Source organism: Hemitrygon akajei, chromosome 16, assembly GCF_048418815.1.
Source record: "Hemitrygon akajei chromosome 16, sHemAka1.3, whole genome shotgun sequence".
Taxonomy (NCBI): Eukaryota; Metazoa; Chordata; class Chondrichthyes; order Myliobatiformes; family Dasyatidae; genus Hemitrygon; species Hemitrygon akajei.
The window spans coordinates 54534179-54560333 of record NC_133139.1 but is presented as its reverse complement, the minus strand read 5'-3'; the positions used below and the strand labels follow the sequence as shown (position 1 = coordinate 54560333).

General features: G+C 39.8%; 1 protein-coding gene across 2 annotated transcripts in view; it reads left to right on the top strand.

Moving 5' to 3' along the window:
* The window catches only part of rab8a (RAB8A, member RAS oncogene family), a 54242-nt gene that overhangs the window by 13156 nt on the left and 14931 nt on the right, over positions 1 to 26155 (top strand). Inside the window, exons 3-5 of one of the 2 annotated variants that reach the window (XM_073068925.1) lie at positions 6081 to 6141; positions 7192 to 7269; positions 15394 to 15483. In XM_073068925.1, coding sequence (XP_072925026.1) covers positions 6081 to 6141; positions 7192 to 7269; positions 15394 to 15483 — 229 coding nt within the window. The remainder of the gene's footprint in view (positions 1 to 6080; positions 6142 to 7191; positions 7270 to 15393; positions 15484 to 26155) is intronic. The other variant, XM_073068926.1, reaches the window with a different exon arrangement.

Here is a 26155-nt window from a genome sequence, read left to right as displayed (position 1 = left end):
GTGATTATTTTTGTGAGCAGAAACACTGCAGATTCAGAGTTCTGCCACCGGGTTCTAATGTCCACTGCACTGAGACAGGTTAAATATGGTCTGGGGTTCCACTGGGTCCTAAGATCCACCGTATTAAGACAGGTTGAATAAGGGACTTAACCATATAACCATATAACAATCACAGCACGGAAACAGGCCATTCCGGCCCTCCTAGTCCGTGCCGAACTCTTAATCTCACCTAGTCCCACCTACCCGCACTCAGCCCATAACCCTCCACTCCTTTCCTGTCTATATACCTATCCAATTTTACCTTAAATGACACAACTGAACTGGCCTCTACTACTTCTACAGGAAGCTCATTCCACACAGCTATCACTCTCTGAGTAAAGAAATACCCCCTCGTGTTTCCCTCAAACTTTTGCCCCCTAACTCTCAAATCATGTCCTCTTGTTTGAATCTCCCCTACTCTCAATGGAAACAGCCTATTCACGTCAACTCTATCTATCCCTCTCAACATTTTAAATACCTCGATCAAATCCCCCCTCAACCTTCTACGCTCCAATGAATAGAGACCTAACTTGTTCAACCTTTCTCTGTAACTTGTGCTGAAACCCAGGTAACATCCTAGTAAATCGTCTCTGCACTCTCTCTAATTTATTGATATCTTTCCTATAATTCGGTGACCAGAACTGTACACAATATTCCAAATTTGGCCTCACCAATGCCTTGTACAATTTTAACATTACATCCCAACTTCTGTACTCAATGCTCTGATTTATAAAGGCCAGCGTTCCAAAAGCCTTCTTCACCATCCTATCTACATGAGACTCCACCTTCTGGGAACTATGCACTGTTATTCCTAGATCTCTCTGTTCCACTGCATTCCTCAATGCCCTACCATTTACCCTGTATGTTCTATTTGGATTATTCCTGCCAAAATGTAGAACCTCACACTTCTCAGCATTAAACTCCATCTGTCAACATTCAGCCCATTCTTCTAACCGGCATAAATCTCCCTGCAAGCTTTGAAAACCCACCTCATTATCCACAACACCTCCTACCTTAGTATCATCAGCATACTTACTAATCCAATTTACCACCCCATCATCCAGATCATTTATGTATATTACAAACAACATTGGGCCCAAAACAGATCCTTGAGGCACCCCGCTAGTCACCGGCCTCCATCCCGATAAACAATTATCCACCACTACTCTCTGGCATCTCCCATCTAGCCACTGTTGAATCCATTTTATTACTCCGGCATTAATACCTAACGACTGAACCTTCTTAACTAACCTTCCATGTGGAACTTTGTCAAAGGCCTTGCTGAAGTCCATATAGACTACATCCACTGCCTTACCCTCGTCAACATTCCTCATAACTACTTCAAAAAATTCAATAAGGTTTGTCAAACATGACCTTCCACGCACAAATCCATGCTGGCTACTCCTAATCAGATCCTGTCCAGCCAGATAATTATAAATACTATCTCTAAGAATACTTTCCATTAATTTACCCACCACTGATGTCAAACTGACAGGTCTATAATTGCCAGGCTTACTTCTAGAACCCTTTTTAAACAATGGAACCACATGAGCAATACGCCAATCCTCCGGCACAATCCCCGTTTCTAATGACATCTGAAAGATCTCTGTCAGAGCTCCTGCTATCTCTACACAAACTTCCCTCAAGGTCCTGGGGAATATCCGGTCAGGACCCGGAGATTTATCCACTTTTAAATTTCTTAAAAGCGCCAGTACTTCCACCTCTTTAATTGTCATAGGTTCCATAACTTCCTTACTTGTTTCCCACACCTTACACCATTCAATATCCTTCTCCTCAGTGAATACCGAAGAGGAGAAATCGTTCAAAATCTCTCCCATCTCCCTCGGCTCCACACATAGCTGACCACCCTGATTCTCTAAGGGACCAATTTTATCCCTCACTATCCTCTTGCTTTTAATATAACTGTAGAAGCCTTTCGGATTTACTTCCACCTTATTTGCCAAACCAAACTCGTAACTTCTTTTAGCTTTTCTAATCTCTTTCTTAAGTTTCCTTTTACATTCTTTATATTCCTCGAGCAATTCCTTTACTCCATGCTGCCTATATCTATTGTAGACATCCCTCTTTTTTCGAACCAAGTTTCTAATATCCCTTGAAAACCATGGCGCTTTCAAACCTTTAACCTTTCCTTTCAACCGAACAGGAACAAAAAGATTCTGTACCCTCATAATTTCACAAAATAAGCATCCGCGAATTTTGGTATCCACGAGGGGTCCCAGAACTAATCCCTCGCGGATAAGGAGGACTGACTATACCTCAAGAATGGTTGAAAAAAGATAAATATTTAATGAAAATACTGCTGCTGGCTGGTAAAAAGACTCTTACCAGGAGATGGTTATCACAGGAGAGCCCAACTTTAAATGCATGGATGGAAATTACAATGGACATTTACAAAATGGAGAAGATAACAGCATCTATTGGAACAATTTGATTCATACTGGGAAAAATGGTTTAACTACATAACACTTCATAGGCCTGTTTTTATTCTCACAAATCAATGAATATGTTGTTCACAAAAGGATCATATACATACATTGTACATAGTTTTCTCCTTTTGCTTGTTCTTTCTTGCCTCTCTTTTCTATAAGTATATACTTCAGACAAATATGTGGAGATTTGTGGCAAATATAACTATGATATATATGTACAATATCTGAAATACATCTTATGGAAATGTTTGATGATGAACTTCAATAAAAAAAATTACAAAAAAAGAATCAGCATGTAAGCAGAGGGGATGGTGTGGCTCTCTTGGTAAAAAAAATCATAGGTGACATAGGGTTGGAAGATGTTAAATCATAGTGGGTGGAGCTAAGGAGCTGCAAGGGTTAAAAAGGGGGATTATATACAGACTCCCAAACAGTGGTAAAGATGTAGTATCCAAATTACAATGGAAAATAGAAAATGCATGACAAAAAGGCATGTTACAACAGTTATAGGGGGTTTCATTATGCAGGTAGATTAACAAAATCAAGTTGGTGTTGCATCCCAAGAGGAAGAATTTGTAGAATGCCTACAGAATAGCTTTTTAGAGCAGTTTGTGGTTGAGGCCACTAGGGGTCAGCTATTCTTTTGTGCAATGAACCAGAATTGATTAGAGAGCTTAAAGTAAAGGAACTCTAGGCGACAAATGATCGTAATATGATAGTATTTACCCTGCAATTTGAGAAGGACAAGCTAAATTCAGATAAATCAGTATTACAGTGGAGTAATTACAGAGGCATGAGAGGAGCTGGCCAAAGTTGATTGGAAAAGAACATTAAGGAGGATGGCAGCAGAGCAGCAATAGCTGGGATTTCTGAGAGCCATTCAAAAGATCAGAATGATTACGTCTCATAGAGGAAGAAGTTTACTAAAGGCAGAACGACACAACTGCGGCTGACAAGAGAAGTCAATGCCAAACTAAGGGCATATAGTATTTACCCTGCAATTTGAGAAGGACAAGCTAAAGTCAGATAAATTCACTATTACAGTGGAGTAATTACAGAGGCATGAGAGGAGCTGGCCAAAGTTGATTTGGAGCTGGGCAAAGTTTCATGGGAAGTTAGAGGATTGAGAAGCAACTATAAATGAAGGAAACAAATACGAAGGTAAGATGGCCAATAATGTGGGGCATAATCAGTTTTCTTCGATAAGTAAAGTGTAAAAGAAAGGCAAAAGCAGATGTCAGACTTCTAGAAAATGATGCTGGAGAGGTAGTGAAAGGGAACAAGGAAATGGTGGATGAACGGAATAAATATTTTGTAACAGTCTTCGCTGTTGAAATCACTAGCAGTATGCTGGAAGTTCAAGAATATCAAGGGGCAGAAGTGAATGCAGTTGCCATTACTAGGGAAAAGGTGCTTGAGAAGATGGAAGTCATCTGGACCAGATGGTATACACCCCTGGGTTCTGAAAGAGGTGGCTGAAGAGATGTGGAGGCATTGGTCATGACATCGATATCAATGACTTTGACGTAGCTCTGGAGGAATGGAAGTTGTCAAATGTCACTCCACTCTTCAAGGAGGGAGAGAAGCAGAAGAATGGAAATTATGGGCCAGTTAGTCTGATCTCAGTGGTTTGGAAGATGTTGGAATGAATTGTTAAAGATTTGGTTTCAGAATAGTTCAAGGCATATGACAAATTAGGCCCTTCAGCATGGCTTCTTTAAGGGAAAAATTTGCCTGACAAATATTTGTAATTCTTTGAAGAAATGACAAGCAGGATAGACGAAAGAGAATTGGTAGATGTTGTTGGATTTTTAGAAGGCCTTTGACTAGGTGCCACACATGAGGCTGCCGAACAAGCTAAAAGCCCATGGTATTACAGGAAAGATATCATGGATAATGCATTGGATGACTAGTAGGAGGCAAAATGTGGGGGGGAAAGGGAGCCTTTTCTGACTGGCTGCCAGTGACTAGTGTTTCACAGAGGTCTGTGTTGGGACTACTTCTTTTAACATTATATGTCAATGACGGAAGTGATGGCTTTGAGGCCGTTTGTGAACGATACAATAGGTGGGGGTTGGGCATGTAATTTTAAGGAAGTAGAGAGGCTACAGAAGGACTTAGATTAGGAGAATTTGCAAAGAAGTGTCAGGAAGTGCATGGTCATGCACTTTAATCGAAGAAACAGAAGGGTTGACTATTTTCTAAATGGAGAGAAAATGCAAATATTTGAGTTGCAAAGGGACTTGGGAGTTTTTGTGCAGGCTTCTCTAAAGGTTAATTTGCAGATTGAGTCAATGGTGAGGAAGGCAAATGCAATGTTAGCGTTCATTTCAAGAGAAGTTGAATATAAAAGCAAAGATGTAATGTTGAGGCTTTACTTGGGAGTTTTGTGAGCAGTCTTTTGACCTGTTATCCAAGAAAGAATATGCTGACATTGAAGGTTCATAAGAAGTTTACAAAGATGATTCTGGGATTGAAAGGCTTGTCATTTGATGGCCCTGGGTCCCTACTCCCTGGACTTCAGAAAAATGAGGGGTGACCTCATTGAAATCTGTTGAATGGTGAAACTCAATGGAGTGGATGTGGAGAGGGTACTTCCTATGGTGGGGTAATCTAAGCCCCGAGGACACAGCCTCAGAATAGAGGGGTGTCCTTTTAGAATGGAAATGAGGAAGAATTTCTTCAACCAGAGAGCGACAAATCTGTGGAATTAATTGCTACAGGTGGCTGTGTAGGCTAAGTCATTGGGTATATTTAAGGCAGAGTTTGATGGATTCTTGAATAGTCAGGGCATGAAGGGATACGGGGAGAAGGCAGGAGATTAGGGGTGAGGGGGGAAATGGATCAGCCATGATGAAATAGAGCAGACTTAATGGGCCAAATGGCCTAATTCTGCTCCTATTCTATACAGAAGTTGTCTTCTGTAGAGAAGAGCATCATTTCACCTGCTGCTTCATCTTAAGTCAGTTGGTATAACAAAACTAGGTCACAACTTAACTAGAATGATGAGGTCTGCAGATGCTGGAAATCCAAGCAATGCCTACAAAATGCTGGAGGAATTCAGCAGGCCAGGCAGCATCTATGGAGAAGAGTAACCAGTTGGCATTTCAGGCTGACCCTTTATCAGCCACCTTCTTCCTCTGACTTTTTTTCCAATCCTGATGAAGTATGAAATACTGACTTTTTACTCTTCTATAGATGCTCTCTAGCCTGGTTAACTATAGATACCTTGTGTTTGTGATGTCCTGTATAGCGGGACTTCATTGGTGGCACTTGGCAAACCTCTTTATCATCAATTAGCTTGTTTAGCATAATCTTAATAGAAATTGTACTCACCATTTTTCTCACATGTTGAAATAGGTTCCTTGGAACAACCGTGTAGCAACCTTTCCGAGAAGTCTTGGTGAAATCCAGTTCTTGCCTGTGGGAGCAGTGCTATCGCGTAATGCACCTTGCATGGTTGTGTTGTGATAATCTTGGCAACAGAACAATGGTTTTTGTGTTCACAGAAGAGAAGGTTGTGACATAAATAGGATAAAGTGTAAAAGAAAGTGAAGTGGATCAGATTCTAATTAATTCTTCATGTCCTAGGGACACAGCTGGTCAGGAACGGTTTCGGACAATCACTACTGCATACTACCGAGGGGCAATGGTAAGATGTCAATATTACACCAGCTTCCTTCATTAACTTTACTGAGTAAGAGCTGCGGTAGAAGATACACATTCCATACAATGATCTGCTAATAGACACTTGTCCAGCCAAATAAAGAAAAGGGCTCCCTTCTTGGTGCAAAAATGACAAATGGTATGATCAGATCTAGTCTGTTAATTACTTGAGCTGTGTGCGAGAGAGCACAAGTGGTGGTGGACATTGTTTTTCATTATCTGACTTCATTAATTTTCATCAGAACCTTATGTTCTCAAGCAAGTCATTTACATATAAAGCAAAAAAAAATCAATTCCAGCAGTATGCCATTTGTTATAAAACACCCATCCAGCACTATCCCCGACTCTTAACAACATGCCTCAGATCTCTTGTGCCTTAATTTTCTGGACCAACCTACTATCTGGGATCTTGTTAAAAGCCCAAATTGTTTACTAAGGTCAAGTGCAAAGTCTTCATCAGTTTAGTCACAACACCAAAGAGAAAATGTTCCTCTTCTATGCCTTTATCAATTTCTCCTTTTGGTAAAATAAAATTACCCCCATCCTCCCTCTATTCCTCACTCTGACCCTTTACCTCTTCTCACTTGCCTATTACTTATCCTGGGTATTCCTTCTTTGGGTGACTGCTTATGTCTGAAACAATGGTCCCTACTTTGTAAATCCCCACTGAAGGAAATATAGACTCAGGATTTTGTCAGCCCATCAGAGTCGTGCATGTTCAGTACGATTGCCTCTCATTTGTCTATGCAATGAGTATATGTCAACCAGAGAGAGAGAGAGATCTATTTAAGCCCACTTTATGCTTTGTCATATTGATGCTAGTCTGATGCCCAGCATAGTATGAGCTTTAAATTTTTGTAATTACTTTTAAGACAGTGCCTTAACAAATGCTTTTCAAAAATCTAAGTTTACTATCTACTGGTGGCCACACATCCTATGTTACTTGTGAGTCACATTATTTGTTAATGTGGGTTATGATGTATGCCAAATTTTATGGTACTTGTAGCGATGGATTTTTCACTTTGTTTCCATGCAGGGTATTATGTTAGTGTACGACATCACCAATGAAAAGTCCTTTGATAATATCAAGAATTGGATCCGGAATATTGAGGAGGTATGCTTTAGCAACTTATGCAGCTTCAACTTGACATATTGTCTTGGCTTAACATTTGCATCTGAGAAGTTTTAATTATATTTATTTTGTGAAACATTATCCAGGAGTTAAGTACTTCTTTTCTGGTCCAGTTATAAAACAGTCAATATAAGATGATACCCACATATAGTGCAAAGACAAATTAGTATGAATCACAAAATAAATAGAGCTTCCAGAATAAAGAACAACAAAGTAATGTTCATGGATCATTCAGAAATCTGGTGGCCATGGGGAAGCTGTTCCAAAATCGTTGAGTGTGGATCTTTAGGTTACTGAAACTCCTCCCTGTAGTAGTAATATCCCCAGTGAAGATGGTCTTTAATTATGGATGCAGTCTTCTTGAGGCACTGTCTCTTGAAAATATCTTGGATTGTTGGAAGGTTTGTGCCCATGATGGAGCTGACTAAGTCTACAACTCTCTGCAGCCTCTTGCCATCATGTGCATTGGAGGCTCCAAACCAGTCAGAATGTTGTCCATCCACAGAAATTTGCGGGAGTCTTTAGTGATATACCCAATGTCCTCAAATCTCTAATAAAGCAGATGGCATGCCATCTTTGTTATTGTATGGGGTCCAGAAACTTGAAACTGCTCACCTTTTCTACTATTGACCCTTTAATGAGGAGTGGTTCTCCCTACTTGGCCTTACTGAAGTACACAATTAGTTATTTTGTCTTTGTGGCATTGAATGCAAGGTAGTTGCAACACTACTTAACCAGCCAATCTATCTCACACCTGTATGCCACCTCATTGCCATCTGAGATTTTAACATCAATGGTTTAATCTGGAAATTTATAGATAGTATTTGAGCAGTGTTTAGCCATTCATTGGGCTAAGCATGCATCCTTGAAGTGTGCATAGGTTGAGGAAGAGATGTCTTTACCAATCCATATTTACTGTGGATCTCCCAATAAGGAAGTTAAGGATCCAGTTACACATGGAGGTGCAAAGTTCCCCATTTAGAAAGTTAGTGCTTGGTATGGGTGAGATGGTGATGGTATTGAATGTTGAGCTGTAATCAGTAAACAGCAGCATGACATGTGTTTTGCTGCTGACTAGGTGCCCCAAACCCAAGTGCAGAACTATTTAGGCTGCCTCCACTGTAGAACTGTTTTGGCAGTAGGTGAATTGCAGCAACTCCAGGTCCTTTCTCAAGCAGGAGTTAATTCTAACTATAACCAACCTGTCAAAGCATTTCATCATTGTAAATGTGAGTGCCTCTGATCAAGAGCAAGGAAGCTTATCTTGCTGTTTTCTTTTGAGCAGTGGTATGAATGCTGCCCTTTTGAACCTCAGACTGCAAACACTTGAACCAGTTGTTCAGCACAGGTTTTTAATACCCAGCTAGGTTCACATTCGGGGCCCGGCGGTAAAGTTCGCCCTTTTGAATGTTGTTCTGACAGTGGCTTCTGAGGCAGAGATCAGTGGGTCACCAGGTGCTGTGGAGATTCACACAGTGTTATTCTCTATTTCAAAGCATGTATAATGTATAAAAGGCATTGTTCTCACTGCGGAGTGAAGTATCGTTGCTATTTATGCTGTTAGGTTTTACCTTGTAGGAGGCAATGGCATGCAAACTCTAACTCTGTCTGCTTGTAAAACTGCAGCAGCCAGATGACTGAAGGCCAGTAATGTGCTGGCCATGTTAATGCATGAATTCTTCCTTAAAACAACATTGGTGGGGGGGGGGGGGGGGGGGCTAGCCACTGGTACATATCGATACCAATAACATAGGTAGGAAAAGGGATGAAATCTTGGAGAGAATGTAGGGAGCTAAATAGGAAGGTGAAAAGCAGGACCTCAAGGGTAGTGATCTCTGGATTGCTGCCTGTACCTTGCACCAGTGAAGGTAAGGGTTGAATGAATTGATGGGGGATAGGAACCAGAGAAATCAGAGGATGGGCAGTTGGTGCACAGGTAAAGAGACTATGAGGAAGGATTGGCAGTTGATAGGACAAAACTACTGTAAGTAGAAAAGGTTGAATTGTGTCTAATGCATGTATTTTCAGAAACAAGGGAAAAGAACTACTGCATTCTGGCTATTACAGAGACTTGGTTGTCACAAGGGCTGGAATAGCTGTTGGATGTTCAAGGATTTAGATGACTGAAAGGGGACTGGAAAGGAGATAAAAAGTCGGGGAATGCACTTCTAATCAGGGAAGGTATCACAGCTGCAAGAAGAGAGGACATTGTTGAGAGATTGTCAATTGATTCAGTTTGGGTAGAAGTCAGAGACAGAAAGAAAGCAATAACTCTATTGAGAGTATTGAAATGGACACCCCCCCCCCCCCCCACCAGTAGCAACAGAGAACCTGAAGAACACATCAGGAGGCAGATTTTGGAAAGGTGCAAAAATAACAGGATTGTTGAAATGATGAGTTCAACTTCCTTGTATTGATGGGTTCCTCTTTGGTGAGCATTTCAGTGAAAGTGACCACAATTCACTGATCTTTACTGTAGCCTTAGAGTGGGATAGTAGCAGACAGTATGTGCAAGTGATTTAATTGAGGAAGGGGGGAGAATTGTGATGCTGTTAGGCCGGAAAGTGGGAGTGTTAATTGGGAAAGGAACTGCAGAACAGAAATGTGGAGATTGTTTAGGGATCATTTGCATGAGGTTCTAGGTAGGTTTGTCCCATTGAGGTATGGAGAGGATGCTAGGGTGATGAAACTAGGGTTGGCAAGAGATGTGAAACTTCTTGTCAAAGGAAAGAAGAAAGCCTTACTTAAGATTTAGGAAGCAAGGATCAGACAAGGTTCCAGAAAGCTACAAGTTAACTAGGAAGGAGCTGAAGAATGGACTTAGGAGAGCTTGATTAGGGCATGAGAATGCTTTGGTACATAGGATTAAGAATGTAGGATACACATGTGAAGACATGAAGGGTGACTAGATTGAAGGTAAAACTGTTTAGGGATAGAGGAGGAAATGTGCCTAAAGTTGGAGGAGGTCTTTGATGAAGACTACATCAGTGTTCACCGGTAAGAGGGGCTTTGAAGTTTGTGAGGACAGTGTAAAACAGACTTGTTATATAAAACATGTCAATGTTAAGAAAGAGGATGTGCGAGAACTTTTGGAAAAACAATTAGGACAGATTCCCCGATTATTATGGGAAGCAAGGGAAAATGTTGCTGTGCTTTGGGTGGTGATCTTTGTGTGCTCATTGGCTTTGGAGTAACCATATAACAATTACAGCACGGAAACAGGCCATCTCGGCCCTTCTAGTCTGTGCCGAACGCTTACTCTCACCTAGTCCCACCGACCTGCACTCAACCCGTAACCCTCCATTCCTTTCCTGTCCATATACTTATCCAATTTTACTTTAAATGCCAATACCAAACCTGCCTCTACCACTTCTACTGGAAGCTCGTTCGACACAGCTACCACTCCCTGAGTAAAGAAGTTCCCCCTCATGTTACCCCTAAACTTTTGCCCCCTAACTCTCAACTCATGTTCTCCTGTTTGAATCTCCCCTACTCTCAATGGAAAAAGCCTATCCACGTCAACTCTATCTATCCCCCTCATAATTTTAAATACCTCTATCAAGTCCCCCCTCAACCTTCTACGCTCCAAAGGATAAAGACCTAACTTGTTCAACCTTTCTCTGTAACATAGGTGCTGAAACCCAGGTAACATCCTCTGTACTCTCTCTATTTTGTTGACATCTTTCCTGAATTCGGTAACCAGAACTGTACACAATATTCCAAATTTGGCCTCACCAATGCCTTGTACAATTTTAACATTACATCCCAACTTCTGTACTCAATGTTCTGATTTATAAAGGCCAGCATACCAAAAGCTTTCTTTACCACCATATCCACATGAGATTCCACCTTCAGGGAACTATGCACCATTATTCCTAGATCACTCTGTTCTAATACATTCTTCAATGCCCTACCATTTACCATGTATGTCCTACTTCGACTATTCCTACCAAAATGTAGCACCTCACACTTATCAGCATTAAACTCCATCTGCCATCGTTCAGCCCACTCTTCTAACTGGCCTAAATCTCTCTGCAAGCCTTGAAAACCTACTTCATTATCCATAATGCCACCTATCTTATTATCATCTGCATACTAATCCAATTTACCACCCCATCATCCAGATCATTAATGTATATGACAAACAACATTGGACCCTGTACAAATCCCTGAGGCACACCACTAGTCACCGGCCTCCAACCTGACAAACAGTTATCCACCACTACTCTCTGGCATCTCTCATCCAGCCACTGTTGAATCCATTTTACTACTCCAATATTAATACCTGACGATTGAACCTTCCTAACTAACCTTCCGTGCGGAACTTTGTCAAAGGCCTTACTGAAGTCCATATAGACAACATCCACTGCTTTACCCTCATCAACTTTCCTAGTAACCGCTTCAAAAAATTCAATAAGATTTGTCAAACATGACCTTCCACACACAAATCTATGTTGACTGTTCCTAATCAGACCCTATGTATACAGATAGTTACATACACCATCTCTAAGTATACTTTCCATTAATTTACCCACCACTGACGTCAAACTTACAGGCTAGGTTTACTCTTAGAACCCTTTTTAAACAATGGAACAACATGAGCAATACACCAATCCTCCGGCACCATCCCCGTTTCTAATGACATTTGAAATGTCATTACCAGAGTAGTACCTGATAATTGGAGGGTAGCAAATGAGTAGGGATAACCCTGGGAAATATAGGCCAGTGAGTTTACTAAAGTGGTGGACAAATTATTGGACAAGGTTCTTGGAGATAGGATTTACAGACATTTGGGAGTGCATGGTCTGATGAGGGATAATCAACATGACTGTGTGAGGAGCAGTTCATGATTCATGAGTCTGATTGAGTATTTTGAGGGTGTCACAAAGCACATTGAAGCTGGAGCAGTGGGTTTGGTGTATTTGATGACGTTCACCATGAAAGATTCATTCAAAAGGTTAGGAGGCATGTTTGATCCAGGCTGTGTGGATACAGAATTGACTTGCCCATGCCTTGCCCAGGTTACATATGAGTTTTGTTCCTGAGTCTGTCTTTAAGTTGGATTTGTACGTAAGTCAGATCAAGTACATCCGGTATTATTTAGCATCAGTTAGTCAAACGTTTATCTTAGTATATAGTATATATTTTACCTTTCTATGCATATAAAACACTTAAGAAACATATGTATTCCAATAATTAAACCACTACGTTGCTTAGTAATAATTGTAGCTTTCATCGGGGCAGGGCCTTTCACATGCTCCATTATTTTCACTTTATCTGTTATCCTTTAAAATTGTTCTGATCGTTGACCGACTGTAGCCTAACGCTTTTCCAGTGACCGATGGCGTTTCACCTCTTTCCAAATGCTTTATTGTTTCCACTTCATTTTCAATCACAATCGCTTCTCGTCAATGGAACAGAAACACGGCGAGCAGCGGGTCCCAACCTCCGCCAGCTCTTGAGCTCGACTGAGTCCCAATGTCCACTGGGTCCTAAGGACCACTGCACTGAGACAGGTTAAATGGGACAAGTGGGGGCTATGCTGGGTTTGGGTATTTGATCCTCCACAATATTCCATGTGGGAATTTAAACTGGAGGTGACTGTTTTTTTTACAAGGTCGAGTTGCGAGCTTGACATCAACCTGGCACGGGAGCGGTCTGTCACTGGATCGAACTCAGAAACCTCCGTTCTCCAGCCCGGCGCTGATCTCACTGCGCCACCAGCTGACCGGAATGGGGGGGCGGGGTCAGGGTGAATCTTACTAAGAAAAATTTAAGCCAAATACGAAGTTAAACACTCAACACAGTGTCAATAGCAAAGACTTAAAATGGTGGACAGCGTCACGATTTGACCTAAAATGGTGGACAGAGTTTGCCTTCCTCGGTTCATAAGTACGAGTTGTCCGTAAGTCAGACATTCATAACTCGGACTGCCTGTAATCATGTGAATAGCCAGAAGCTTTTTCCCAGGGCTGAAATGGCTAACACAAGGAGACGTAGTTTTAAGGTACTTGGAAATAGGTACAAGGGGGATGTCGGAGGTAAGTTTTTCACACAGGGTGGTGGGTGCATGGAATGCACTGCCAGCGAAGGAGGCAGTGGCAGGTACAATAGGGTCTTTTAAGAGACTCTTAGATAATGGAGCTTAGAAAAATAGAGGGCTATGCAGTAGGGAAATTCTAGGCAGCTTCTAGAGTAGGTTACATGGTCGGCACAACATTGTGGGCTGAAGAGCCTGTAAAGTGCTGTAGATTTTCTATGTTCTATAAAAGGTGGTTGTAGATGGAACATATTTTGCCTGGAGGTCAGTGACCAATGGGGTTCCTCAAGAATCTGTTCTGGAGCCCCTGCTCTTTGTGATTTTTATGAATGACTTGGATGCGGAAATAGGTTAGTAAGTGTGCAGATGACACAAAGGTTGATGAACTGTGGATAGTGCAGATTCCTTCATAAAAATTCCTCCTTTAGAATTAAAATTTTCTTCCAATTTTCTACTACACCAGTGGAGTTTGTTGTGAAGAGAAGTTGTGGGAGGTAACTCGGGAGCGAGAGGCTGACGTCACAGCCCAAGTTGGGGGAGCCCATTCAATGCTCAGAAAATGTACTTCACTCTAATAGGCTACCATCCTCCCCTCCGTGCAATTATTGGCCTCCCCTATCTCATGTCGAAAATTGAGAATGGACAACCAAATAAACACAGTCCTACTGCACACTGCCGTACTGGGCTGAGAGACCTCTAATGATTGTTAACGGAGCTGCTCGATCATTGCCTACCATTGCAAGTGCTAGCCTTACATGTCACACAAAGTTCAAACAGCAATGTTTGTTTTTTAAATCACAATCTCTCGCGGAAGACCTAGTAACCTCTCGTAGAACCCCAGTTGAAAATTCCTGGTGTAGAAGGTTGTTATAAAAGGTTGCAATGGGACATAGACAGGATGCAGAGCTGGGGCTGAGAAGTGGTAATGGAATTCAACCTGAGAAGTGTGAAGTGATTCACTTTGCAAGGTAGAATTTAAAGGGAAAATACAGGATTAATGATAGGATTCTTAGCTGTTTGGAGAAACATGGGGATCTTGGGGTCCATGTCCATGTCGTCAAAGTTGCCATGCAAGTTGATAAAGATGGTTAAGAAGGTGTATGGTGTATTGGCATTTGGTATTCGAGGATTGAGTTTAAGACCCGAAGTAATGTAATTTTATAAAACCCTGGTTAGTTCACACTTGGAATTTTGTGTTCAGTTCTGGTCACCACATGATAGGAAGGATGTGGAATCTTTAAAGAGGGAGCAAAGGAGATTTACCAGAATGCTGCCTAATTAGACAGCTTGTCTTATGGGAAAAGATTGAATGGACTCTTTGGAGAGAAGGAGAATGAGAGGTGACTTGATAGAAATGTACAAGATGATGAGAGGCATTTGATTGGATAGCGAGATACTTTTTGCCAGGACAGAAATGGCTAATACAAAAGGTTATAATTTTTAGGTCATTAGAGGAAAGAATAGAGAGCATGTGAGAATTATGTATTTTACAGACTCTAATAGGGGTTTCTGGTAGAGTCAGATAAATTAGGGGCATAAGAAACTGAGACATGCATGCTGATGATAGAAAATGGAGGGCTGTGTAAGAGGGAAAGGTTAAATTGATCTTAGTGTGGGTTAAAACGTCAGCACAATATCTTGGACCAAAGGGTCTGTACTGTGCTGTAATGTTCTATGCTCCTTCCTTGTGGGAAAGGTGAAAGCCTAATGACAGTTGGAATGATATTGTAGAGGTTATGTTAAATGGTTCTCTTGTGGAAAATGGTTGTAAGGATTAAGAAAAGTTGAATTTTGTAGTTGGGATTACATAGTCAGATGTATTTTGTTTAGATAAGTGATTTGTCAAGATCCCATTTTACCAAAACTAATAATTTGGTTCATTGAAACTGTGACATCTATTTCACAAAATTATTTGGAATAAACTATTAACGTCGACAAAATAGATACCATCAAGGAATGGCTTTCAGTGGGTGGGAGAATGGATTGCGTGCTGGATTACATGGAAGGTTAGAAAAGCAAATTTAGCTGTGACCTTTTCATTATAGGTTCTTTGCTTTATTTCTTAGCATGCCTCAGGAGATGTAGAGAAAATGATCCTTGGGAACAAGTGTGATGTAAATGAGAAAAGACAAGTCAGCAAAGAACGTGGAGAGAAGGTAGGAGCCTTGGAGCTGCCACTGCTGCCTTGTTACGGGAAGCCTGGGCTTTGTTTTAAAGTACTCTGTTTGTGACAGTGTTCGGCACAAGTTTGAATAGTTTCTTTAATGTTTTGCCTGTGCTGTAAACTATTAGATGATCTGATTATCCATGGTTGGTCCAAATGCATTCACTTGAAACAAATCTTGTAGCTATCCCCTAATATCTCCACAGCTTTGTCTGTATCCTTCGGAGATGGGACTGAGGTAAGTCCACAAATTATTAACTTATTTTAGTCATAGCAGATCTGGAGTAGCCATTATGGTTATATTTATTTTAACCAGTAACATTTGTCATCTCTACTTGACTTAAATAATGAGCATGCTGTGGTTTATCAGTGGGCTGCAGTGCTATCCTCCTGCCCTTGCCTGACTTTTCAGCCTTTGCACCCAATTGCTCATCTTGATTTGTCTTTAAATTCCCACTTATATATAAAACTAACCACCAACTTACTTCTCGTATTATCTTACAATATAGGAGGGGTTTGTTCTTTGGAATAATCCCATCAGCCCCTTTTCCAACTTCCCAACTATTGATTGATGAAACAGCAAACCATAGAACAGGAACTCGCCCTTTGGCCCATGATCTATGCCAAAGTACTTTAAATAAACTTATCCCTTATGCCCACATAACATCCATGTCCCTCCATTCTCTGCACATTAAATTGCCTAGCTAAGAACCTCTTAATCGCCCCTATAGTATCTATCTCCACCACTGCCCTGGCAGCAGATCTTGGGCTCCGCCACTCTCTGCTAATACTCTTTTTTAATTGTCAAATCTCCTGTGAACTTCCCCGACCCCAGCCACCACTTTAAATGGATGCCCTCTAGTTTTAGACATTTCAAACCTTGTAAAAAAGGTACCTGCTCTCTGCACTATATACTTATTATAATCTTCTATCAAATGTCCCTTCAGCCTCTGCCACTTCAGAGATTTTAAAAAAAAACAAGTTTGTGCAACTTCTGCTTATAGTTCATGGCCTTCAGGCAGCATCCTGCTGAAGCTCTTCTGCACGCTCTCAAAGGCACCACATCCTTCCAAAAATGGGGTGACCAAAACTTACTGCAGCCTAATCAGAGTTTTGTAAAGCTGTAACATAACTTCCCAAATCTTTATCTTAGTGCCTTGACTAATAAAAGCAAACATGCAATGCATCTTCTGGGACAATGTTCTGTGGACAGTTGAGATTTCAATAAAAGTTGAACTTTTGGCAGAAATGCACACTGCTACGTTTGGAGGTAAAAGAGCACTGCACACCAACACCAAAACCTCATCCTAACTGTGAAGCATGGTGGAGGGGCATCAGAATTTAGGACTGTCTTGCTGCCTCTGGGCCTGGAGAGCTTACAATTGTTAAGGATACAATAAATTCAAAATTGTCTCAAGACATTTTACATTTTACCACCCCATCAGCCTGCACAGCTGCTTTCAGGGAGCTAGGGACTTGGACCTCTTGGTTCCATCAAAGTTATTAAAGTGTTCTGTCATTACAGATTACAGTCCTTCTACATTTCATCTTGAATCAGCCACACCTCACATTTGGACAGATTAAACTCTATTTGCCATTTCTCTGCAACTGATCTATATCCTACTGTATCCTTTGGTAACCTTCTCTACATGATCTACCAGTCTTTATATCATTCTGAATTCACTAATATCCATCAATATTTTTGTCCAGGTTTTGCACTTTTTCAAATCATCAGTGGTAACTCTTGGTGGTTCTTACAGTATATGGAATTCCCTCACTTCCAAAAACTTGTGTACATTATGCAAGTAACTGAAGGGCAACTTAATGCCTTTTGACCGGAACTTTGTTGCAGCAGACAACTGACTCAGCTATAATACAATCTAGATCTCTCCCACACTTTTTTTCTCTCTTCATTCATAGGGTAGCAGACACTGACAGAGGTCAGCATGTGTATCCTATTTCCGTTTGTCCACATATCCTGTACACTTTGAAGCTTTCCTTCAAAGATAATTTTGATTGATTAGCCATTGTAACAGTGCATTTCGAATCATAAGAAAATTGTGGTTGCAGACATTTCTCCAAAGCTCCTTTGAAACTGGCAGTAAATTCCGGACTATTTAATAAGCACTTAGATTTTTAAGTTTTTAGACAGTTCAGTGGCAGTTCTATGTTGGGTAACTGGGTTACAAACGTTGGTCCAATGCTATCAGGACTTTACTCTGAGAACATCTGAGAGACTTTCTAGCTGTATTTAACTGAACCTAATAGACAGTAAAGAATAGGGAGAAGAGGAGTAGTGGAATTATCAGGTTTTCCACGCAGAAGGAAATTTACTCTGTCTCTATGCTACCAGACTCAGAGATAATTAGGTTCCCTTTTGTGTCTCAGCTCTTGCAGGTTACAGATTATCCAGGTATAAATGGGCTATGAATTTCAGGCAGTGAGGCAATTCCCGTTAGTCTTGAACTAAATTTATTTTCAAATGGCTCTGCCTCTTTATTTTGTTTCTGTCTGACTGCTAAAGGAATTAGATCCAACCTGTGCACAGAATTGGGAATTTTCATACTCCCATTAGATCAGTATTTAGTCACAGGGAAAAAAAACTGTAGTTTTAATGATGGATAATAAATAAAAGATGGATAATAAAGTTAAAGAGATGGAAGTAAAAGTGGAAGAAAACACTGAAAGAATAGATAAGATAGAAGACAATAATTTTGCCTGGACAATAGAAAGAAAACGGATGTTGGAAAAAATAGATGCGCTTGAAAACTCTAGTAGACGAAATAATATCAAAATTGTTGGTCTTATGGAAAGTACAGAGGGAGAAAATCCAATAAAATTCTTTCAAGAATGGATTCGGAAAATTTTGGAAATGAAAGAAGGAAGCCAAGTAATTGAAATTGAAAGAGCACACAGAGCTTTAAGACCAAGACCTCAACAAGATCAAAATCCAAGATCAATTTTGATAAAATGCTTAAGGTACCAAGATAAAGAAATGATCTTGAAGGCAGCTACTCAAGGTGCTAAAAAGAGAAATGGGCCATTGATAATAGAAGGGAAAAGATTTTTTTTTATCCAGACATAAGTTACGATCTTCTGAAGAGGCGGAAGGAATTTAATCCAGTGAAAAATTCTTTATGGAAAAAGGGCAATAAATTTTTATTGAGCTACCCAGCAAAATTGATAATTTTCCTGGATAACGAAGAAAGAAGATTTTTCGTTGACTACCGGAAATTTGTACAAGAATTACCTGATGTCCACGAAGAGGAGTAAAGAATTATAGAAATGAAATGGACTAATGATGAAGACTGAAACAAGGTTGAACTTGACGGACATTTATAAGAAAAAAATAGTTGAGTATTAATTGGGAGTAGAGACATTAATTATTTTCTTTTTTTTTCTTCACTAATATATTTTCTTTTTCTTTGCGGGGGAGCTGGAGGAGCTCCTGATCGATGGCTGCGAGTTTCACGTGTACAATCATGGCGATTGCCATGACCCGTAAAATGGGGGGGGGGTAATGTTGTGTTCTTTTTATTCGCAACATTAGTGAGGGGGTATTTTGTTTTTTTTCTTATATATTAGTTATCTTTCTTCTATTTTTCTTCTTTTTTGCCTGGATGGTTGGGGAGAGACTCATAGCAACATGGAGAATTTTAAAGAGTTCCCAAGGTATTATGAATGATTAATTTACTTAATTTTTAAAGTTTTAATGTTAATGGACTTAATGGACCTGTGAAAAGAAAAAGAGTTTTAACATATATTAAGAAAATGAAAGGAGATATAGCTTTTCTACAAGAAACACATTTAACAGAAACAGAACATAAGAAATTAAAGAGAGATTGGGTTGGAAATGTCATTGCAGCTTCATTTAATTCAAAATCGAGAGGAGTTGTAATTTTGGTTAATAAAACTTTACCAATTAAAATACAAAATGTAATAATTGATTCTCTGGGGAGATATGTGATTATACATTGTCAAATTTTTTCAGAATTATGGACTTTTATGAACATTTATGCACCAAATGAAAATGATGCAAAATTCATACAAGAAGTTTTTTTGAACTTGGCTGATGCACATGATAAAATATTAATAGGTGGAGATTTTAATTTTTGTTTAGATCCAGTTTTGGATAGGTCAACTAAAGTTGCTACAAAATCAAAAGTAATAAAACTAACTTTATCATTAATGAAAGATTTAAACCTGATTGATATATGGAGAAAAATTAATCCAAGAGAAAGAGATTATTCATTTTATTCAAATAGACATAAAACTTATTCAAGGATTGATTTTTTTTATTATCAAAAAATATTCAAGATAGAGTGAAAAGTGTGGAATGTAAAGCAAGATACTGTCAGATCATTCCCCCTTGATAATGACAATGATAATGATGGATGAGGAGGAATCGATCTATAGATGGAGATTTAATTCAATTTTATTAAAACGTCAAGATTTTTGTGATTTTATGAAAAAACAAATTCAATTTTTTTGGATACAAATTTACATTCAGTTGAGGATAAAATTGTATTATGGGAAGCGATGAAAGCATATTTAAGGGGTCAGATTATAAGTTATACATCTAAAATTAAGAAGGAATACACAGCAGAAATAGATCAATTGGAAAAAGATATCATAAAGTTAGAAAAAGAATCTCAAAGATATATGACAGAAGAAAAACGAAGACAACTTGTTAATAAAAAACTACAATATAATACACTCCAGACATATCGTACAGAAAAAGTAATTATGAGAACTAAACAGAAATATTACGAATTAGGTGAAAGATCACAAAATTCTTGCTTGGCAGTTGAAAACAGAACAGGCTTCTAAAACAATAAATGCAATTAGAACAAGTGTAAATAAGGTTACTTATAAACCTTTAGAAATTAATGAAACTTTAAAAAAAATTTATACTGAACTATATCAATCAGAATCACAAAATAAGATTGCTGAGATAGATAAATTTTTATTGCAAATAACCCTTCCAAAATTAAATTTGGAAGAACAGAAAGGATTAGATATGCCCTTTACATTAAAAGAGGTTGAAGAAGCTTTAGGATCACTTCAGAGTAATAAATCCCCAGGAGAAGATGGTTTTCCTCCTGAATTTTATAAAAAATTTAAAGATTTAGTAATTCCTCCTTTTATGGAATTAATATACCAAGTGGAAAGAATGCATAAACTCCCACAATCTTTTTTAACAGCGATCATAATTGTATTGCCAAAAAAAGATAGAGATCCTTTAAAACCAACATCATATAGGCCTATTTCTTTGTTGAATACAGATTATAAAATATTAGCAAAAATTTTATCTAATAGAATATCTAAATATTTACCAAAATTAATACATATGGATCAAACAGGTTTTATTAAAAACAGACAATCAATGGATAATATAACCCGGTTACTTAGTATAATTCATTTGGCACAAAAAAGAGACGAAATGAGTGTGGCAGTTGCTTTGGATGCAGAAAAAGCATTTGATAGATTGGAATGGGATTTTTTATTTAAGGTATTGGAAAAATATGAGTTAGGAAAATCTTTTATACAATGGATTAAAACCTTAAATACTAATCCTCAAGCTAAAGTAGTTACAAATGGTCAGATTTCAACACTATTTTGCTTAACGAGGTCAATTAGACAAGGCTGCCCATTATCACCTGCTTTATTTGTATTGGCAATAGAACCATTAGCTGAATTAATTAGAACAGATTCAGACATTGGGGGCTTTAGAGTTAATCAAGAAGAATATAAGATTAATTTATTTGCTGATGATGTTTTGATTTACTTAAACCAATTGCAATCTTTGCAAAGATTATCTTTTAGATTGGAAGAATATGGGAAAGTATCAGGGTATAAAGTAAATTGGGATAAAAGTGAAATTTTTCCCCTTACCAAAGGAAATTATAATCAATGTCGATTAGTAACTCAATTTCGATGGTCAATAAATGGGATAAAATATTTAGGTATTAGAGTTGATAATGATGTAAAAAATTTATATAAACAAAATTATTTGCCATTATTAAAAAAAATAAAAGAGGATCTTGATAAATGGATGATGTTACCAATAACATTAATAGGTAGAGTTAATGCTGTAAAAATGAATATATTTCCTAGATTGCAATATTTATTTCAAACTTTACCAATACAATTACCTCAGAAGTTTTTTCAAGAACTGAATAAATATGTAAGGAAATTTCTTTGGAAAGGAAAAATGTCAAGAATATCATTGGAAAAATTGACATGTAAATTTGATTTAGGAGGGTTACAACTTCCAAATTTTAAGAATTATTATAAAGCAAATCAACTTAGATTTATTGCGTCTTTTTTTGATGAAGAAAAACCGGCATGGATTAGAATAGAATTAGATAAGATGGGAGAAAACATACCAGAAGATTTTATATATAAATGGGAATCCAAATGGATACGGGGAAAAAAAGAATCTCCTATATTAAGACACTTGATTGATTTATGGAATAAGGTAAATATGGACGATGAGATAAAGAAATCTTTATTAGCAAAAAGAACTTTAATTCAAAATAGGCTTATTCCTTTTACAATGGATAATAAACTTTTACATAATTGGTTCCAAAAGGGGATTAAATATATAGGTGATTGTTTTGAAGGAGGTATATTGATGTCGTTTGATCAATTAAAAAATAAATATAAAATATCAAATAACACTCTTTTCTGTTATTTTCAATTAAAAGTTTATTTACGAGAAAAGCTGGGTCAAACAATGTTGATGCCAAAACCTAGTAAAATAGAAATATTAATTCAGAAAGGAAAAATTAAAAAAATTACATCTTGTATGTATAATTTGATTCAAAAACAGACAAATCAGGAATTCATAAATCAAGACAAAAATGGGAATCTGATTTGAATGTTAAAATTGATGGAAAAAACTGGTCAAGATTATGTTCTGATAGTATGAGAAATACAATAAATGTTTGACTTAGATTAAAACAATATAATTTTTTACATCAATTATATATAACACCACAGAAAATAGATTGAATTCAAATATGTCTGACCAATGTTTTCGATGTAATCAAGAAGTTGGTACTTTTTTACATTCTACTTGGTCTTGTTTTAAAATTCAACCATTTTGGATAAATCTAAGACTTTTATTGGAACAAGTTACTGGAGTACAACTCCCACATAGTCCAGTATTATTTTTATTAGGAGACATTGAAGGGACAATGCCGAAACTTAAATTGAATAAGTATCAGAAAAAATTTATAAAAATTGCATTGGCAGTAGCCAAAAAAGTTATCGCAGTTACTTGGAAATCTGATTTATATTTAACTATAGATCGTTGGAATAATGAAATACATAGTTGTATTCCACTTGAAAAAATTACATACAATCTAAGAAATGAATATGATATATTTTTGAAAATTTGGTTCCCATACTTACAAAAGATAGAATTAAATACATAGGTCCTTTGAAGATAAAATTATAAAGTAATTGGGGAAAGTAAAAATAAATATTAAAATTATTTTGAACTCCATGGAGCATGTGGGGATCCTCCGATATCCAGGCAATCTTTCTCTTCTTTCTTTTTTTTCTTTCTCTAGACAAGGGTTAAGGGGGGAGGGTTAATATTATTTTTCTTACTATTTTATCATCACATTTATTTTTTGTAATTTTCTAAAATTTAATAAATAAATAATTTAAAAGAAAAAAAGAAGTCCTGATGTAGAGTTTTAGCCCAAGATGTAGACAGTGCTTTTGTGGCGACCCACTTTCTGCGCAAGCGAACCGGCTCACAAATAGCCCGCGCACAGGGAGAGACTTTGGTAATGCACCTCTGATGTCATTTCCACCCGGAGAGGGCGGGAGCTAGGGATTAAAAGCCAGCGCCGCGAAGTTTGAATAAACTAGTCTCGAAACGACTTACCGTCTGCGTGTCGTTGTTTCTAGCTCTGTATGTAGTACATCGCTACGTTGGTGACCCCGACGGTCCAAACGGGATTTGGACCAAAGATGACGGACTCTTCATCTGTTCACACAGTTTCGCTAAAGCTGCCGACTTTCTGGACCACGCGTGTGGTTTAGCCAAGCAGAAGCCCAGTTCCAGATTTGGCAGATCTCTTCTGATTCCACGTGTTACTATTACGTGGTGAGCGCCCTTGACCAGGAGACAGCCGCCCAGGTTGCGGATTTCATACAGTCCCCCCCAGAAGAAGGCAAATATGAAGCATTCAAAGCGCTACTCATTGGGACTTTTGGCCTCTCACAGCGTGAGCGAGCTGCCCACTTGCTGCACCAGGATGGTTTGGGAGACAGGCCGCCGTCAGCATTAACGAACAAGATGCTGGCCCTGGCTGACAGACACAAGCCCTGCCTCATGTTTGAGCAAGCGTTCCTAGAGCAACTGCCCGAGGACATACATCTGCTGATGGCCGACGCAGATTTCAGTGACCCCCGGAAGGTGGCAGCCCGAGCAGACGTGCTGTGGAAAGCCAAGAGGGAGAGCGTAGCGTCTGTTGGTCAGATTAACAAGCCACACGCCCAGCAGTAGACCAGACCAGGCCCGGCAGGGGAGCGCACACAACACAGAGGCAGGAGTGAGGAGGACAGTGAACAGTGGTGTTTCTACCACCAGTGGTGGGGCACAGAAGCCCGCCGTTGTCGCCCGCTCTGCAAGGGCCAGGGCCAGCTGCCGCTAATGGCTATGGCGTCTGGCCACCAGGACAGCCTCTTGTACGTCTGGGACAAATAGTCAGGACACCGCTTCTTGGTCGACACCGGAGCGAAAATCAGCGGCTTACCCCCGACGGGGTACAACACCCACAACAGGAAGCCAGGACCCACCCTGAGGGCTGCAAACGACAGCACGATATGGACCTACGGCACCCGCACAGTGCAGCTGCAGTTCGGCGCCAGCAGGTTCACATGGGGCTTCACACTGGCCGTCGTGGCCCAGCCACTCCTGGGGGCAGACTTCTTGCGAACTCACAGCCTGCTGGTCGACTTGCAAGGGAAAAGACTGGTACATGCAGAGACTTTCCAGATGTTCTCCCTGGGTGAAGCCAAGTTGCCGGCCCAGACACCGAGTACAGCACCACATCCCGACCCAGGGACCACCCCTCCACGCCCGCGCACGAAGGCTCCCCCCGGAGAAGCTCCACCTGGCGAAGGAGGAGTTCAAGAGGATGGAGGAATTGGGAATCGTACGGAGGTCCGACAGACCATGGGTCTCCCCCCCTGCACATGGTGTCCAAAGCAGCCGGGGGTTGGAGACCATGTGGCGACTACCGCAGACTGAACTAGGCTACAACTCCAGACCGCTACCCTGTGCCGCACATACAGGACTTTGCAGCAAACCTGCACGGGGCAAGAATCTTTTCCAAAGTAGACCTCGTCCGGGGATACCATCAAATCCCGGTACACCCTGAAGACATCCCCAAAACAGCACTCATCACCCCGTTTGGCCTGTTCGAATTCCTCTGAATGCCGCACAGACGTTCCAGCAGCTAATGGATGCGGTGGGACGCAACCTGGACTTTGCGTTCATCTATTTGGACGACATCCTCATAGCCAGCAGTAGTCGTCAGGAGCATCTGTCCCACCTCCGCCAGCTCTACTCACGCCTGAGTGATTTCGGCCTCACGATCAACCCAGCCAAATGCCAGTTCGGTCTCGACACCATCGACTTCCTGAGCCACAGGATTACCAAAGATGGGGCAACACCTCTGCTTCCGGCCCAACACAGTCAAAGGCCTGCAGGAGTTTGTTGGTATGCGTGTCGTTGTTTCTAGCTCTGTATCGCTACACTTTACAAATTCCACCAAGCCTTCACACTGAAGTGTTCTCAACCAACTGGGAGTTAAAATCTGCCACAATGATAACCCAATTGCACTTGTCATTTGTCTGTGTATCCATAAAGTTCACAGTAGGCTGGGTTGCATATATAGGAAGAGAAACTGAGTCAACTTTTCAGTTCGATGACCCTTCATCATAACAGGGAAGGAGACCAAAAGAAGTGCATTAAGCTACAGGGAAGGTGAGGAAGGAGGGATGGGAGCATGTGTGAGTGTGAGAACTGAGGCAAATTATTGTAGAAGTTGTGAAATGCTGAGTACTTATGGCACTGTCATTATTTTTGGATTTCCAGCATTTGCAATTTTTATTTGTGGAGGGGGATTGTTCACGTATCTGCTCCTCTGTCCCCTAACTGCCTGGCCAGGAGAGGGGGTGTTGCAAAATGATAAAGACATGGTAGCATAGTGGTTAGCACACCACTGTACAATACCAGCAACCCAGGTTCAATTCCCGCCATTGCCTTGTTAAGAATTTGTACGTTCTCCCCGTGACCACATGGATTACCTCTCACAGTCCAAAGATGTACCAGTCATTAGGTTAATTGGTCACGGTAAATTGTCCAATGATTAGATTGGGATTAAATCTGGGGATTGCTGGGTGGCACAGCTCAAAGGGCCTGAAGGGCCTATTCTGTGCTGTTTCTCAATAAGTAAGTAAGTAAGTGATTACTCTTTGTTACTTTCAAATTTTATGCATATGGCCTCATTGGAAGAAACTTTTGAAGGCATCCTGTCTGAGTATTGCTATGATCTTCCTAATGAATATTTTAACATTTCCTGCTTATCACGCCTGAAACTTGTATACTCTGAAATTTTGAGCTGCTGGTGTCACTC